At 48.4% G+C, this 13,532-nt stretch overlaps 1 protein-coding gene across 4 annotated transcripts in view; it reads left to right on the forward strand.

Moving 5' to 3' along the window:
• MBP (myelin basic protein) overlaps nucleotides 1-13,532 on the forward strand; it is a 154,522-nt gene that overhangs the window by 108,860 nt on the left and 32,130 nt on the right. For 2 of the 4 annotated variants that reach the window (XM_008013744.3, XM_008013743.3), the window contains exons 4-5: nucleotides 5,820-6,256; nucleotides 13,019-13,096. In XM_008013744.3, the coding sequence (XP_008011935.1) occupies nucleotides 5,820-6,256; nucleotides 13,019-13,096 (515 nt within the window). The remainder of the gene's footprint in view (nucleotides 1-5,819; nucleotides 6,257-13,018; nucleotides 13,097-13,532) is intronic. The other 2 variants (XM_008013745.3, XM_008013746.3) reach the window with 1 other exon arrangement.

Consider the following 13,532-nt stretch of genomic DNA (forward strand, 5'->3'; position numbering starts at 1 on the left):
AAAATGCCCTTCTCTGTGCCTCACAAATAACTGCATTCAGGGACACAAAGCCCAACTGTTGTAAAAATATTAGTATTCAGATGTTCTTGTGTTTTGTTAATGTGTTTAATTATATACAATATAGCTATTGTTTTCCTTTCACATTTGCATTAATTTATATTAGCTAGAGAATATAAAGCACAGCTATAAAATCAGACGAATTATTTCTGTTGTTCTTGCAACCTATAAATAAGCATTGCATTCCTGCAAAAACTACATCTTTGTACTGACCACAGTGTTCTTCATGTTGCTTTTTCAAACACTACAATGCAACGATGTATTTAATAATATGTTATAAAATTTAGTGTTCTTACATAGTTGAATGTCACCAGTGGTCCTGGAAGAACGGTGCCACCAAAGTCTGCCGCCCCACCTGGTCCTGCCTTTTCCACACTTGTCCTGGAGCAGGTGACCTATCTTTCAGGCATAGGGCTCAGCCAGCACAGACACACTGGCGGCTGTATGCACTCCCTTGAGTGCACGGATGAGACCACCGCGACCCTGGGTTCCAACTGCTGGCCTTACACTTTGTTGTTAGCAAAACATCTATAATGTATGCGAGAGCAGGTTAACCTGCCTTGGAATCAGGTCTTACGTGGACTGCATGATACATTTCGTTTACAGGGCAGTTTCTTGACCCAGATGATTTTTATTTAAAAAAATCAGAAGCACTGAAATCCTTTTTCCAATGAGTGAGAGTTGTAAGTGTGCAAACTTCCACGAATATAAGTAGCAGAAGCAAAGCAACCCTGCCTCACGCTTCCCATGCCACCCCCCTCCCCAGAACTGGTGCCCTCCCCTCCTCGCACCCCCCAGGTGAGACCGCAGTGCTGAAGGGGCCTGTGTCACGGTGCATTCTCAGACAGATTCAAAAAAGGCTGCCCACTGCAGTTAGGCAGAGACCCTGAGAAATACACTGAAAATAAAGGAAGGAGCTATATTGGAGTCCAAGTGCTCACGATGGCTTAAAAGTCGAGGCTGGGCACCGTGGCTCATACCTGTCATCCAGCGTTTTGGGAGGCCGAGGCGGGCGGATCACAAGGTCAGGAGTTTGATACCAGCCTGGCCAAGATAGTGAAACCCCGTCTCTACTAAAAATACAAAAAATTAGCTGGGCATAGTGGCAGGTGCCTGTAATCCCAGCTACTTGGGAGGCTGAGGCAGGAGAATGGCTTGAACCCAGGAGGCGGAGGTTGCAGTGAGCCGAGATCATGCCATCCCTCTCCAACCTGGGCGGCAGAGTGAGACTCCATCTCAAAAAAAAAAAAAAAAAAAAAAAGCCGGGCACGGTGGCTCATGCCTGTAATCCCAGCACTTTGGGAGGCCAAGTCGGGTGGATCACGAGATCAGGAGATCGAGACCATCCTGGCGAACACGGTGAAACCCCGTCTCTACTGAAAATACAAAGAAAAATTAGCTGGGTGTGGCGGCGGCGCCTGTAGTCCCAGCTTCTAGGGAGGCTGAGGCAGGAGAATGGCGTTAACCTGGGAGGCAGTGGAGCTTGCAGTGAGCAGAGATCGCGCCACTACACCCCAGCCTGGGCGACAGAGCAAGACTCTGTCTCAAAAAAAAAAAAAAAAAAAAAAAAAAAGTAGAAGGTGCATCTTCACAGGTACTGTTTTATGTACAGCATCGCCCAAGCTCAGCCACCTGGGAGGCTAGCAGGCTGTCATCTGGCTTAGTCAATAGTGCTATTAATGCAAGAAGCAACTGCATTTTTATTTAAAGTTTCTACAAGAATTGCTGAACCTGGGTTCCAGTTCTGATGGTGCTCTGCCTGTTTGCATGTGTGTGCATGTGTGTATGTGTACACATTGGTGCGTGTACACAGGAGCGGGGGGTCACCTAAACGTACCGAGTACGAACGTAACTCAGGTGGGAAATGCATCTGCCCCACTGTCCCTGAGACTGCCGCTGAGAGGGGTGGGACCTTCCATCCGAGAGGCCGCTCCTACAGCTCCATCTGCAGAGCTGCCGATACCGACGCTGTACGGAGTGGAGGGTGGAGGATGCTGTCTCAGGGGACAGCACTCTTCCAGATATTTAGTTTAACACCTAACATCTCCCAGGTTGAGTGTCTTCTCAATCCACGTGAAGAAATGCCCTCAAAGTATTTTTAGTGCGAACGAAACCACGTGAGAAACATCTTTTCCTCACCAACGTGTTTATGACTTTCCCGCCTCTTAGTAATTGTGCAGAAAAGAGTCCACACCGGAGGTCTGGGACCGTCCACTCTGAGGCAGGCCTGTGGCGAGCGAGGTCCCGGGGTGTGGTCTGGGAATGCGGGTTTCCAGAGTGCTCCCACCCACCATGCCCTAACCAGGAGGGTGGTTTGCTGTGCCTGAACGGCTGTGAGCACCACACGGCCTGTGCGGAACGGCCTCTTTCCTCTGGAGCCTGGAATCTTGGTGGCACCAAGCGAGGCAGCCTATGAGACCAGCCGCTAGTAAAGCCCTGGGGAAAGGTCTCTAACAAGCCTTCCTAACAGACAGCATTTCATGTGTGGGGTCACGGCACGTGAGCATTTCACACGGGTCACGGCGTGTGCTGGGAAATTCAGCGTCCCATGCGACTCTTTGAGGAGGGGTTCCTGGACTTCACCATGCACCTCTCATTGCAATGAGTCATAGCAGTGACAGCATCATATCCTAAGTCCCGGGAGCTCTCCTAGCAAGTCAGGGAAACTGGAGGGGTCACGGGGACCCCAGGGCAGTTATTAAAAGAAGTTCTTTGTGGAAACGGACCTAGAAGAAGATCTGTCCACTGCTCACTCTTGGTCACTTGGCAGCATGCATTCTCAGCTGTTCACTGGTTCCCTGTCTACACCTTCCCCAACCAGGCTGCCACAGCCACTCTCCCCACTCCCCCACCCCAGGACAGAGACCTTCCTTTCCTTAGTGTCCCAGCCAGACTCCCAGTCCATGTCCCTCTCCCGACTGCTCAGGATGGAAGCCAAGGTGCCCCCAGCATCTGGGTCCTACCATCTCAGTCATATCCCTCCACAGAGGCCACCCACCAGAATCTTCCCTCCCCAGGCCCTGCTGCTTCCCAAACCAAGCCCTGTCTTCTTGCCACATAACCGCCTGCTCTGCCCTTTCCACCATCTGTTCACAGCCATCAAGGCTGTGATATCCCTGCTGCTGCACACAGATGGTCAGTTCCCTGCACAGCCCTCCTGCCCCCCAGGTTACTGCCTGGCCCAGGACATTCTCAGCCCGGCTGTCCTCCCGGACCCACACAGGCCTCCTGCCCCCCCAGGTCACCGCCTGGCCCAGGACGTTCTCAGCCCGGCTGTCCTCCCAGATCCGGGACCAGCATGACCACTCTCCTGCTGCTTCTGCCACCTCTAAGCCGATTCCTCACAGGTTTCCAGGGGGACCTGCCTTCCCCTCTGCCAGAAGCATCGTCCCCAACTTCCCCAAGTCCTCGCAGGGCCCAGACTTTCATCGTGTCCAGATGTCACTTCCACAAGGACCTTCCTGCTGACTCAAGCCCTCCCTGCCTTCCTGTTCTCTTGCCTGATGTGAAGTTGCCCATTGCATGAGTCTCCCGGGGCTGCCAAGACAAATTACCACATGCTGGGAGCTTAAAACGACAGGAATTCTTCTGTGATCATTGTGAAGGCCGGAACTCTCAAGCTGAGATGTCTGCAGAACCCTGCTGCCCCCGAAGGCTCCACAGGAGAATTTGCTCCATGTCTCTTACTCCCGGTGGTGCCAGAGGTGCTTGGTGTTCTGCGGCTCGTAGATGCACCCCGCCACACTCTGCCTCCATCTTCACACCTCTTCTCTGGGCGTCTGTGCCTGTGTCCAAACTGCTCTCCTCTTATAAGGACACCAGTGATGGGAGTAGGGCCCACCCCACTGCAGAATGGCCTCCTCTTCACTTCATTCCATCTGCAAAGATCCTATTTCCAAATAAGGTCACATTCACAGGTACAGAGGTTAGGACATGGATGTATCATTTGGAGGGATACTATTCAATCCATAACATACATTTTCACTTGCTTTCCCCACTACAATGTAGGTTTCACGAGGACAAGGACCACATATTGGTCATCACTGTAACGCAGACATCTAGAACAGTACATTACACCTATTTGGTACTCACAAATAAGGATGGATGGATGCATGGGTGAACAGATAGGTAAATGGATGGATGCATGAGTGGATGGATGGATGGATGGATGGATGGATGGATGGATGGATGAGTGGATGAGTAGATGGATAGGTGGATGGATGAGTGAATGGGGGATAGATGGATGGGTGGATGAATGAATGAGTGGATGGATGGGTGGATGGATGGATGGATGGATGGATGGATGAGTGGATGAGTAGATGGATAGGTGGATGGATGAGTGAATGGGGGATAGATGGATGGGTGGATGAATGAATGAGTGGATGGATGGGTGGATGTACGTATGTATGGATGGATAGATGGATGAATGGGTAAATGGACTGATGTGTGGATGGATGAATACATGAGTGGATGGATGGATGGATGGATGGATGAGTGAATGGATGGATGGGTGGATATATGTATGGATGGATAGATGGATAAATGGGTAAATGGATTGATGATGGATGGATGCATAAATGGAGGGGTGGGTGGATGGATGAATGGATGGATGAGTGGATGGGGGATGGATGAATGGAAGGATGGGTAGGCGGGTGTGTGTATGGATGGATGGATGGATAGATGGATGGATGGATAAATGGACTGATATGTGGATGGATGGATGGATGGATGGATGGATGGATGGATGCATGCATGCATGGATAGATGGATGGGTGGGTGGATGGATGAGTGGATGGATGAATGGATGGATGAGTGGATGGGGGATGGATGGATGGATGGATGGATGGGTGTGTATGGATGGATGAATAGATGGATGGATGGGTAAATGAACTGATATGTGGATGGATGGATGAATGGATGGATAGATGTATCAATGACTGGTATTACAGGAATATGTGAGTGAATCCTGTTTTCTGTAGATAAGTAATAGAGTTTGGAGAGGAAACTAAGTAAAGGATATTCATTTAAACCTAACACTATGACTTGAAAGTAAAATGGCTTTATTGTCATTTGTGTCAGAAATGCTGTGTTTTTTTGGAGAAAGCTATGAGATGCTGATATACAACATGAAATTTCTCAATCCCACTTCAGATTTCTAATTGTTTCTGCTTCCAGAGGAGAAGCCAAGTCAAAATGTCCTGAATAAGCAGTTCTCTATTGCGAGAGGCCTCTTGTGGAATCTGGGATTGAAAAAATTCTAAATGCCCCACTTCTTTCATGCATGAATTGCAAAAAGATGTGGCAAGTTTTGCTTCTACCAAGAAAACTAAAAACACCTTTTGTGAAATAAATGATCCTTATGTATTTAACTTATGCACCAGTGGCCTTTTAAACAGTCCGTGTCCCGTGAAGGTGCCTGCACATCTGGGCTCTCCAGGAGCAGCCATGGCAGCACCCAGGAAGAAACGCTGATGTGGCCACTCTGCGTGCTCCTACTACTTCATTGGGAAGCCTTGGTGCATTTTACCCAGGGTGCCAAATCTCGAGTAACCGAGGAATTCCCAGGACCTTCTGAAACACAGAGCTGCAATAAGGCTGCTCCATCCAGGTTAGCTCCATCCTAGGCCAAGGGCTTTATGAGGACTGCACATATTCTGTGGGTTTTATAGGAGACAGCTAGGTCAAGACCCCTCAAAGAAAGCTGCTTTGTCCGGCGCTCAGCTTTGCACAGGCCCGTATTCATATCTCATTGTTGTTTGCAGGAGAGGCAGATGCGAACCAGAACAATGGGACCTCCTCTCAGGACACAGCGGTGACTGACTCCAAGCGCACAGCGGACCCAAAGAATGCCTGGCAGGATGCCCACCCAGCTGACCCAGGGAGCCGCCCCCACTTGATCCGCCTCTTTTCCCGAGATGCCCCGGGGAGGGAGGACAACACCTTCAAAGACAGGCCCTCTGAGTCCGACGAGCTCCAGACCATCCAAGAAGACAGTGCAGCCACCTCCGAGAGCCTGGATGTGATGGCGTCACAGAAGAGACCCTCCCAGAGGCACGGATCCAAGTACCTGGCCACAGCAAGTACCATGGACCATGCCAGGCATGGCTTCCTCCCAAGGCACAGAGACACGGGCATCCTTGACTCCATTGGGCGCTTCTTTGGCGGTGACAGGGGTGTGCCCAAGCGGGGCTCTGGCAAGGTGAGCTCTGAGGAGTAGAGGAGCTTTAGTTTAAATGGAAAAGCAAAGGAGAAATCAGTAGGTGAACTAAGCCATTAGAGGAAGAACTGGCATCTAGCCTCTTGCTGCCTAAGGTCTCGTTCCATGCTGGAGAACGCATATGAGCCCAAGAGTGTGGGCCTGAGTGGCTGCTTAGGACGTTTTCATTTGACTCACCCCCTCTCTTCCTCACAAGGGATCACGGCCAGGGTGTGGCTCAGGAATGTAAGGACATGCTGAATTCTGGATGTCCAGGGGTGCCTGGATGTGGGCATTGCAGAAAGAGAGCCACATTCTCGGGGTCTCTGGGGGTGTGCGCTTGCGGACTTTCTGACTGATTTGCCTCTGCGGCCCACACGCTGGGGTTCAGCCCTGGGTTATGCTTGTTTTTTCCAGGAGTCAGTGCTGCTGGCTTCATGTTGCAGCAATCATAAGATTGAGGAAGACTTTTGAACAAAGTCCTCAGTTTAAATCCGCCTTGAGCAGACTTTCTCTGTGGTGTGAGACGTGGAAGGGGTGGAGGGATAAATGAGTGTCTCTGAATCAAAGCTTTATTATCTTGTGATTCCATTAATTTGCATACAGAGTCTTAGAGGTTTCTTTATTGAAAAGCAAATGTTCTGTGTATAAAAATGTATTACAAGGAGAAAAAAAAAAAACAACAAAAAACTCTGCCGTGGGGTCCAGTGTCTAGGAGTGGCGTCTGCAGTTGATTGTCGGTGGCGAACGTGTTGCTGCTGGTTCATCAAAGCACTGGTCCCTGAGTGCCATTCGGATTGCAAATGCAGCATTTCACGTGATGCTTAGAGTGTTTGGTGGTTGTGTAATTTTGGAGAGAGAGAAGTTTTTCCCAAAAAAGTCCCTAGTGTATTGGGCGTTCTCTTACAACCTGTAAGATGCAGCTGTTTTTCTGCCTGTGCGCAGGGCTGATTCTGGAATTCTGGAAGGCCTTGTGGGAGCGTGAAAGGCTTTTGAATAACGTGTGGAACACAACGCCTCATTCTGATAACACGCAATCATAAAAACCATAGGGCAACTTGAGTTAAGGAGTTTCTAAAATTTGCTTTAGTCTCCAACTGAAATTCTTTATTGATCATGAAATGGTTGGAGATAAACGAATGTCAGTTTTACCTTTCCTGTGGGCATGAAAGCACATGGAAGTTTCAGGCAACTGTTAACTTCTCTACCATCTGCTCTGTGTTGAGATTTCAGGTTGTGACGCTTGCCATGGCTCATTTGTAAATGACATTTGGTGTATCTTAGATACTCATGGAATTCATATTCTGGCTAGTTCTTTCAGAGTATTTGTAGACATTTTCTTTTCCTTTGTGGCAGTCCTCCCTCATCCTGAAATGTTGGTGTTCCAACCTGTTTCTCTAATGCTAATCTCAACTGGAAGCACTTTTGCAAGCCCAGCTATCAAATCACACCAGATAAGTATGGTTCGGGTTGCCCAGTGAAGTGTGCTGTTATGCTAAGCACCCCTCACACATACAGCATCACCGGTTTTGAAAGCTTGAACTATTCTGCTTACTTCAAGGTACAGAAAAAAAAAAAAAAGTACTTAAACTGTACAGAAAAGATGAAATCGCTGGATAGTATGTATTGTAAAACAAGCTTCATGTCAGTGATAATGGTTTAAGTTGAAATAAAATGGTGAAAGCATTGATATCAATCATTGTGACTTTATCGCAAAAGGCTATTGAAACACATAGATGTTTTTCTTCCTTTATGGTGAGATTACAGCCTTTATTGTCTTAAATCTGTTCTACTCTTCAATATTTTCAAAGAAAACATTCTAGTCTCAGAAATAGTACATCTCTCTGCAAAACAGGGCTGCCCACTTTTCAAGGACCCAGAAAAATCAAAACACTTTCAAAAATTTAAACAATAAAAATAATTTTCACATAATTGCTTTAGGAATTTTGAAGTGTCAATTCTTTTCACTATTGAGTGTTGAATATAGAAGATTTTTTAATGAACAGGCTTGCCCTTTGATGCCAAAGGCAAAAAAAAAATAACATTTGCACATGTGATCATACAGCAACCTGTGAGGTGTCCCGGTGGAAAGCACGCGGTGGGGATGTGTGTTTGTTCCACTCAACTGTTTTATCACAGTGTCGTAAACACGGGAGATGAAAGCTGAACTCTCTCTACACCCAGCTACAAACCCACAGTGGCCCTAAAAATCTGGGGTATTCATTCGTGTGGGCTGTCATGGAGGAATTTTTGGTTTTGTTTTTATTTTTATTTGTTGCTCTGTTTACAAATCAGGAGAGCCCCCATTTTTATATGCTAGGAAGGTCCTTGCGATAGACGGAAGAGGTGTGAAAACGGGAGAGTGGAAGGCCCGAGCCCTGTCTCTCAGGACCACGGCAGCCTGCCCCGCACACAGTTCTTCTGCTTCCCGTCCAGAGCAAGGTTTCCTGGCAGATTCCTGCCAGACTCTGAACGGAGCTCCCCATGACCCTATAAAAGGGGCTGTTTGTCCCCCTCCCACTCCTGTGCTCTTCCTCCCTCCCCTTGAGGGCACATGGCCGCTGGTACCACATGTTGGAGCGGCCGCCCCCGAGCCCGGGAATGCCCTAACAACACCCACGCCGGTGTTGCTGGGAGCTGACATTCAAGAAAAGTGCATTAAAAATTCCTTGAGGAGGCATATTCTTTTGAGAGCCGTAAATGAAAAGTGCATTCACAGAGAACATGCTCCTTTGTTGTGAGAGGAAAGAACAGGTTTCCCAGTTCCCCAGAATGTCAGGGTCACATGAGGAATGGGTGGGCGCTTAGGGTCAAGACTGGTGTGTGCTCGGCCCGGCAGCTTCTCTCCAAGTGACCGCCCCAGCATCCCCCCTGTGCCAGTGCTCATATCTGAGGCCACTTGAGTGTCACGAGGCAGAGCCTGGACACATTCGCTTTGGAAACCGTTCCTTCCTTTTTCAGCGGAGGAAGTAAAGTTTCACAAAACACCTAAGCTGGACACGGGGATGTGCCACTGGGACTGTTCCCAAAACAGAAAGCAGCCAGAACATCCCAGTCCCCCACTTCCCCGTGCTGTGTACTTTTAGGGAGTTTTTTGAAAGCTAGCTTCTGACTGATGATTTTGTCTATTTTTCTGTTTTACATTAAAACCTTCATTTATCAACCTGCTCTTCTCAGCATTCTTCTATTCAGCATTCAGTGTGACTTCCGTGCCTCTAATTGTGACTGTGTAGGAGAAGAACTGTTTGTCATCCAGTGCTGTGGGGTCTAGTCAGCCCTGTACATTCATCAGAATGTTCTGCTGCCTGATTTTTTTTCCACTGCATTTTAATTTCATTAAACATGTTTTAGTTCTACAGTAACCTAATTCCTCATTGTTAACATGAGATCCTAATTCTGTAGCTGTGTTCTGTAATCCCACAAGGCGTGTACCATTTGGAGACACATGAAGGGTACAGTAGACAGCACGGAGGGCAGAAACACACAGGGCGTCCACCCTCCCCAGAGCACGATGTGCACCCAGAACCAAATTCAATCTCATTCATCATGAGCGTGCGTGGCAACTGATCCGGCCACCCAGTGCCTCCATTGGATAAGAGATTTGGCCAGAGATTCTTCTAGAGAAAATCCAAAAATGGAGGGTGCATTTGTTTCTGCACCCAAATACCTTTTGAGATTTCTTATAGGCATTCCTCTCGAAGTCTCATTACCCTGATCAGTTATTAATCGGAGGCCACCCTGGCCCGGTCGCCAGCTGCTCACTGTGTCCTTCTGTGGTCTCAGGAGCTGCAGTTGTGGCTGTTGTATGAATAGACGATAGTTAATTAGACGGGATATGTCTGTCCTGGCAGTGATGTGGCAGCCTCCTCTGTATAAGCGATACATTTGTAAATCATGGTAATGTATCTGATGGTAATTGCCTGTGGTGGTTGTATCATGATTTCATTTTATTATGACCTTTTTGCTTTACGTATTTCTCTGCCTTTTTATGCATTCATTAAACAGTTTAACAGACCAAGGACAGTGTACTAATTGCATGTGAACTTTTTTAAGTTGTCGTGTTTGGTTTGCCCTCCCTACATCAGTGTGCTGCGTTGCTGGCATTTCTGTGGCCTGGTGACACAGCTGGCAGGTAAGTCTGAGCACCCGAGCTCCTGTGCAGAAAGGTCGCAGCTGCTCACTCGTCTGCTTTTCCTACACAAAGACATTGGACTCTCTTCTCCCCTGACAGTTCGGTGTGCTGGTCTTTCTGTGATGACTATTCTGATTCTGCCTGAAGTTTCTTCTGTTTCTCTCAAAGCATCCTCCTGCGAATGTTAGGGCAGGGTGGATGCTGAGCAGACCCCACTGGCCGGTGGTGTCACGGACACAGCCCACTCCACCAGAACTTCCTGAATGAACGTGCACATGGGTGCCAGTACCCACAGAGCCCCCCGGGAGCTCACACACAAGGGGGGTCATGGGAACCTCGAGACACTGAAATGAGGGAATGGTGCTGGCGCTCTGAAGGATGATAATGTGTATGAGATGAAGGTGAAACTTGGGGTCCTTGAGAAATTAGAAACAAGAGTAAAGATAAGTGATTGGCTTGGATGTGGTCCCGCCTTTCATGTCCATCAGACCCTCATCTTAACCCAACTCCTCCCTTTAAACTCATTTGCATTTTAAAGCATTCATTTCTCTCATCGTTGATTTTCCTTTGATAAAATGTCTGGACATTTGATAACAGGCAATTCTGATTGGTGAATTAGGAGCTTGGCTTGACATCTCAGGGAATAGATCACCCTTAGAAAAAAAACACACAGTAGCACTCATGAAAATCACTTAGATATTGATTCAAATTTGAGAACTGTGGACATTTCCTATCAAACCCTGATTCAATGTTTTTGTAAAATCTTTTCCTTCATGTCTATCAGCACATTCCTAATGCTCTGAAATCATCCTGCTTCATAAAAAGGTAGTAAAAAAAGGAGAAACAGCTAAAGAACACTGAACTCTTTTGAGGGAGCCCTGTAAAAGCAGACTTAGCACACACAATTTCTCCTAAGAGGTTATTCTTGCCTTTTGTCTTCTCTGGCCCTTGCATTTGTCCTCCCTCTTCCTGGCTCTGGGAGTGGCAGGCAGCTGGGGCTACAGGTTGCATTTCCTGAAAACCATCAGTGGGACGCCTTATACCTACTCCAGTCACCTGTCTTCCCCATGGGTAGAAGGGGAGTCGGTGGAGGGGCTTCATAGCAGCCCACCAGAGCCACGAGAACATGTCTCACAGCGATGATCCCCTTCGTGAAGAAAAGCCATTGTGGGAGATGGAGGGAAAAGCAATAGAAAGTTCTTTGTGTGTTGGCCCTGTTCAGAGCGTGCATGTGCTCATGCTCGTGGACGCCAGCTGATGGGAGTCACTGCTTACGGGGACAGCCGAGTCTCATCAACACAGCAACTCCCACAGGCTTGTCCACGGAGACATCCTCTAAAGTAAATACTCAATTTACTTACTCTTTAATATCATAAATTAAAGTCACCAGAAATTCCTGCTAATATAGAAATAGCCTCTCTCATGCAGGGAGAATCCATTATGAGACATACAGCTAAGCACACACTCACCACAGATTTGCCTCTGAAAACCCCAGTGTGTTTACTTTCCATAATACTTCTAGAATGTGCTGACATTCTTCAGTGTCGGAACTACTCTACTCTCACGCATACTCAGCTGCTAACCTGGTTAAAAGAATCCATTTCATCTGCAGCCAATACATCTCCTGAAACCTATGACACTGATTTCATCTCTTGACCACTATAAGTCTCCTTTCTCTTCTCTGTCTTCGTTTTGCTGTAGCAGATAATCAAATAGACACTTCTTGCAGGGCACTTACCTTGGTCCTATAATAGTCTTTCAGCTACGGCCCTCAAAGTGCATTGATATAGCAGATACTCTCGTGTAACTGACAAACAGAATGCATTAAGTTAGAAGCAAATGCTACTTAGGAAGATTTGTAACCACAGAGCTCAGGTGAGTGCACTGCTCCTGCTCCCGCCGAGGAAGATTAACTTCCTACTTGTGTTAAATTCCTAACCTTCACCAGTAGCAAGGAAGAATGTCAGCAAGAAAATCAACTTTAAGTAACTGGCTCAAGTGACTTTGAACACTTGCTCCTAAAATTATTTCCTTATGCTCTGCAGAAAATCTGAAAAGGTCCGTCTTCGGTTCACTGAACCTTCATAGAGCAGGAACAGTTTCAACTTGTAAATCCGATGCAGAAGCTAACACACTTGCTATAAAAATACAACTCTACAAGGAAAGTGGAATGTAAAGTTTATCCATTCCACGGGAGACGTCAAAAAACCCTTTTAGTGCACTTTGCTCCGGCCTGGGAACTGCCTTCCGCCCTGGAGCCTAGAAATCTTTCACAGCTGGTGCCTCTACCATATTGAAAACACTTGGTCCCGTTGTTTGATGCAGGGCCTCAGAACAGACTTTGGAGGAGAGAATTCTTCCCTAAACTTTCCTTTTGCTCTCTATTTCCTGAGTCCTTCGGGGCGCATGCCTGCCCTCTGACCTCCCGTCACCTCTTGCTGGTCCGTCCGTCATCCATCATCTGCACACGCCTTCTTCGCTCACTGTCGTCCTTCATCCTCCACCGCCTGCTCACTCCTCTTCACTCTGGGTTCTTGCCAAGCCAGCTCTAGAGGAGATTTGCTGGAGGACTTTGGGGCACTGCCAGCGGCGCCCACCCGGACTCACGCAGCTCGCTCTGTGTCCCCCGGCAGGTACCCTGGCTAAAGCCGGGCCGGAGCCCTCTGCCCTCTCATGCCCGCAGCCAGCCTGGGCTGTGCAACATGTACAAGGTAAGATGCCGGCGGGTCCCCACCCATCGGGGCCGGGGGTGACCTGCCCTTGCCTGAGCTCTCAGCCACTGTCCCTCGGGGCAGGCAGTGTCACTGCCAGGGGTCCACCCCCAGCCTCCAGGGCATCTGTGAGGCCGTCTAAGCGGAGGGGCAGGCCTCCCCCGCGAGAGAGCAGTTGCAGGAAAAGACGTGGAGGACCTGCCTTTGAGTCCTTGGAGGGACTCCTCTGCAAAGGGCATGGCTGTCAGCTCAGGATGATGGGCAGCCTTGGTGACAGGGTCTGCCTCACTTTGCCGAGACCTGAAGCGCGTGGAGGGGCCTGGGAGTGGCTCTGGTATTGAGGGCTGGCCTGGACCGTGGCCACATGCAAACCTGTGCCTGAGTGTGCTTTGAAAACTAGTGCCCAGCAGACATTTAGCACGCACTATAAACACAG

Source organism: Chlorocebus sabaeus, chromosome 18 (assembly GCF_047675955.1).
Source record: "Chlorocebus sabaeus isolate Y175 chromosome 18, mChlSab1.0.hap1, whole genome shotgun sequence".
Classification (NCBI taxonomy): domain Eukaryota; kingdom Metazoa; phylum Chordata; class Mammalia; order Primates; family Cercopithecidae; genus Chlorocebus; species Chlorocebus sabaeus.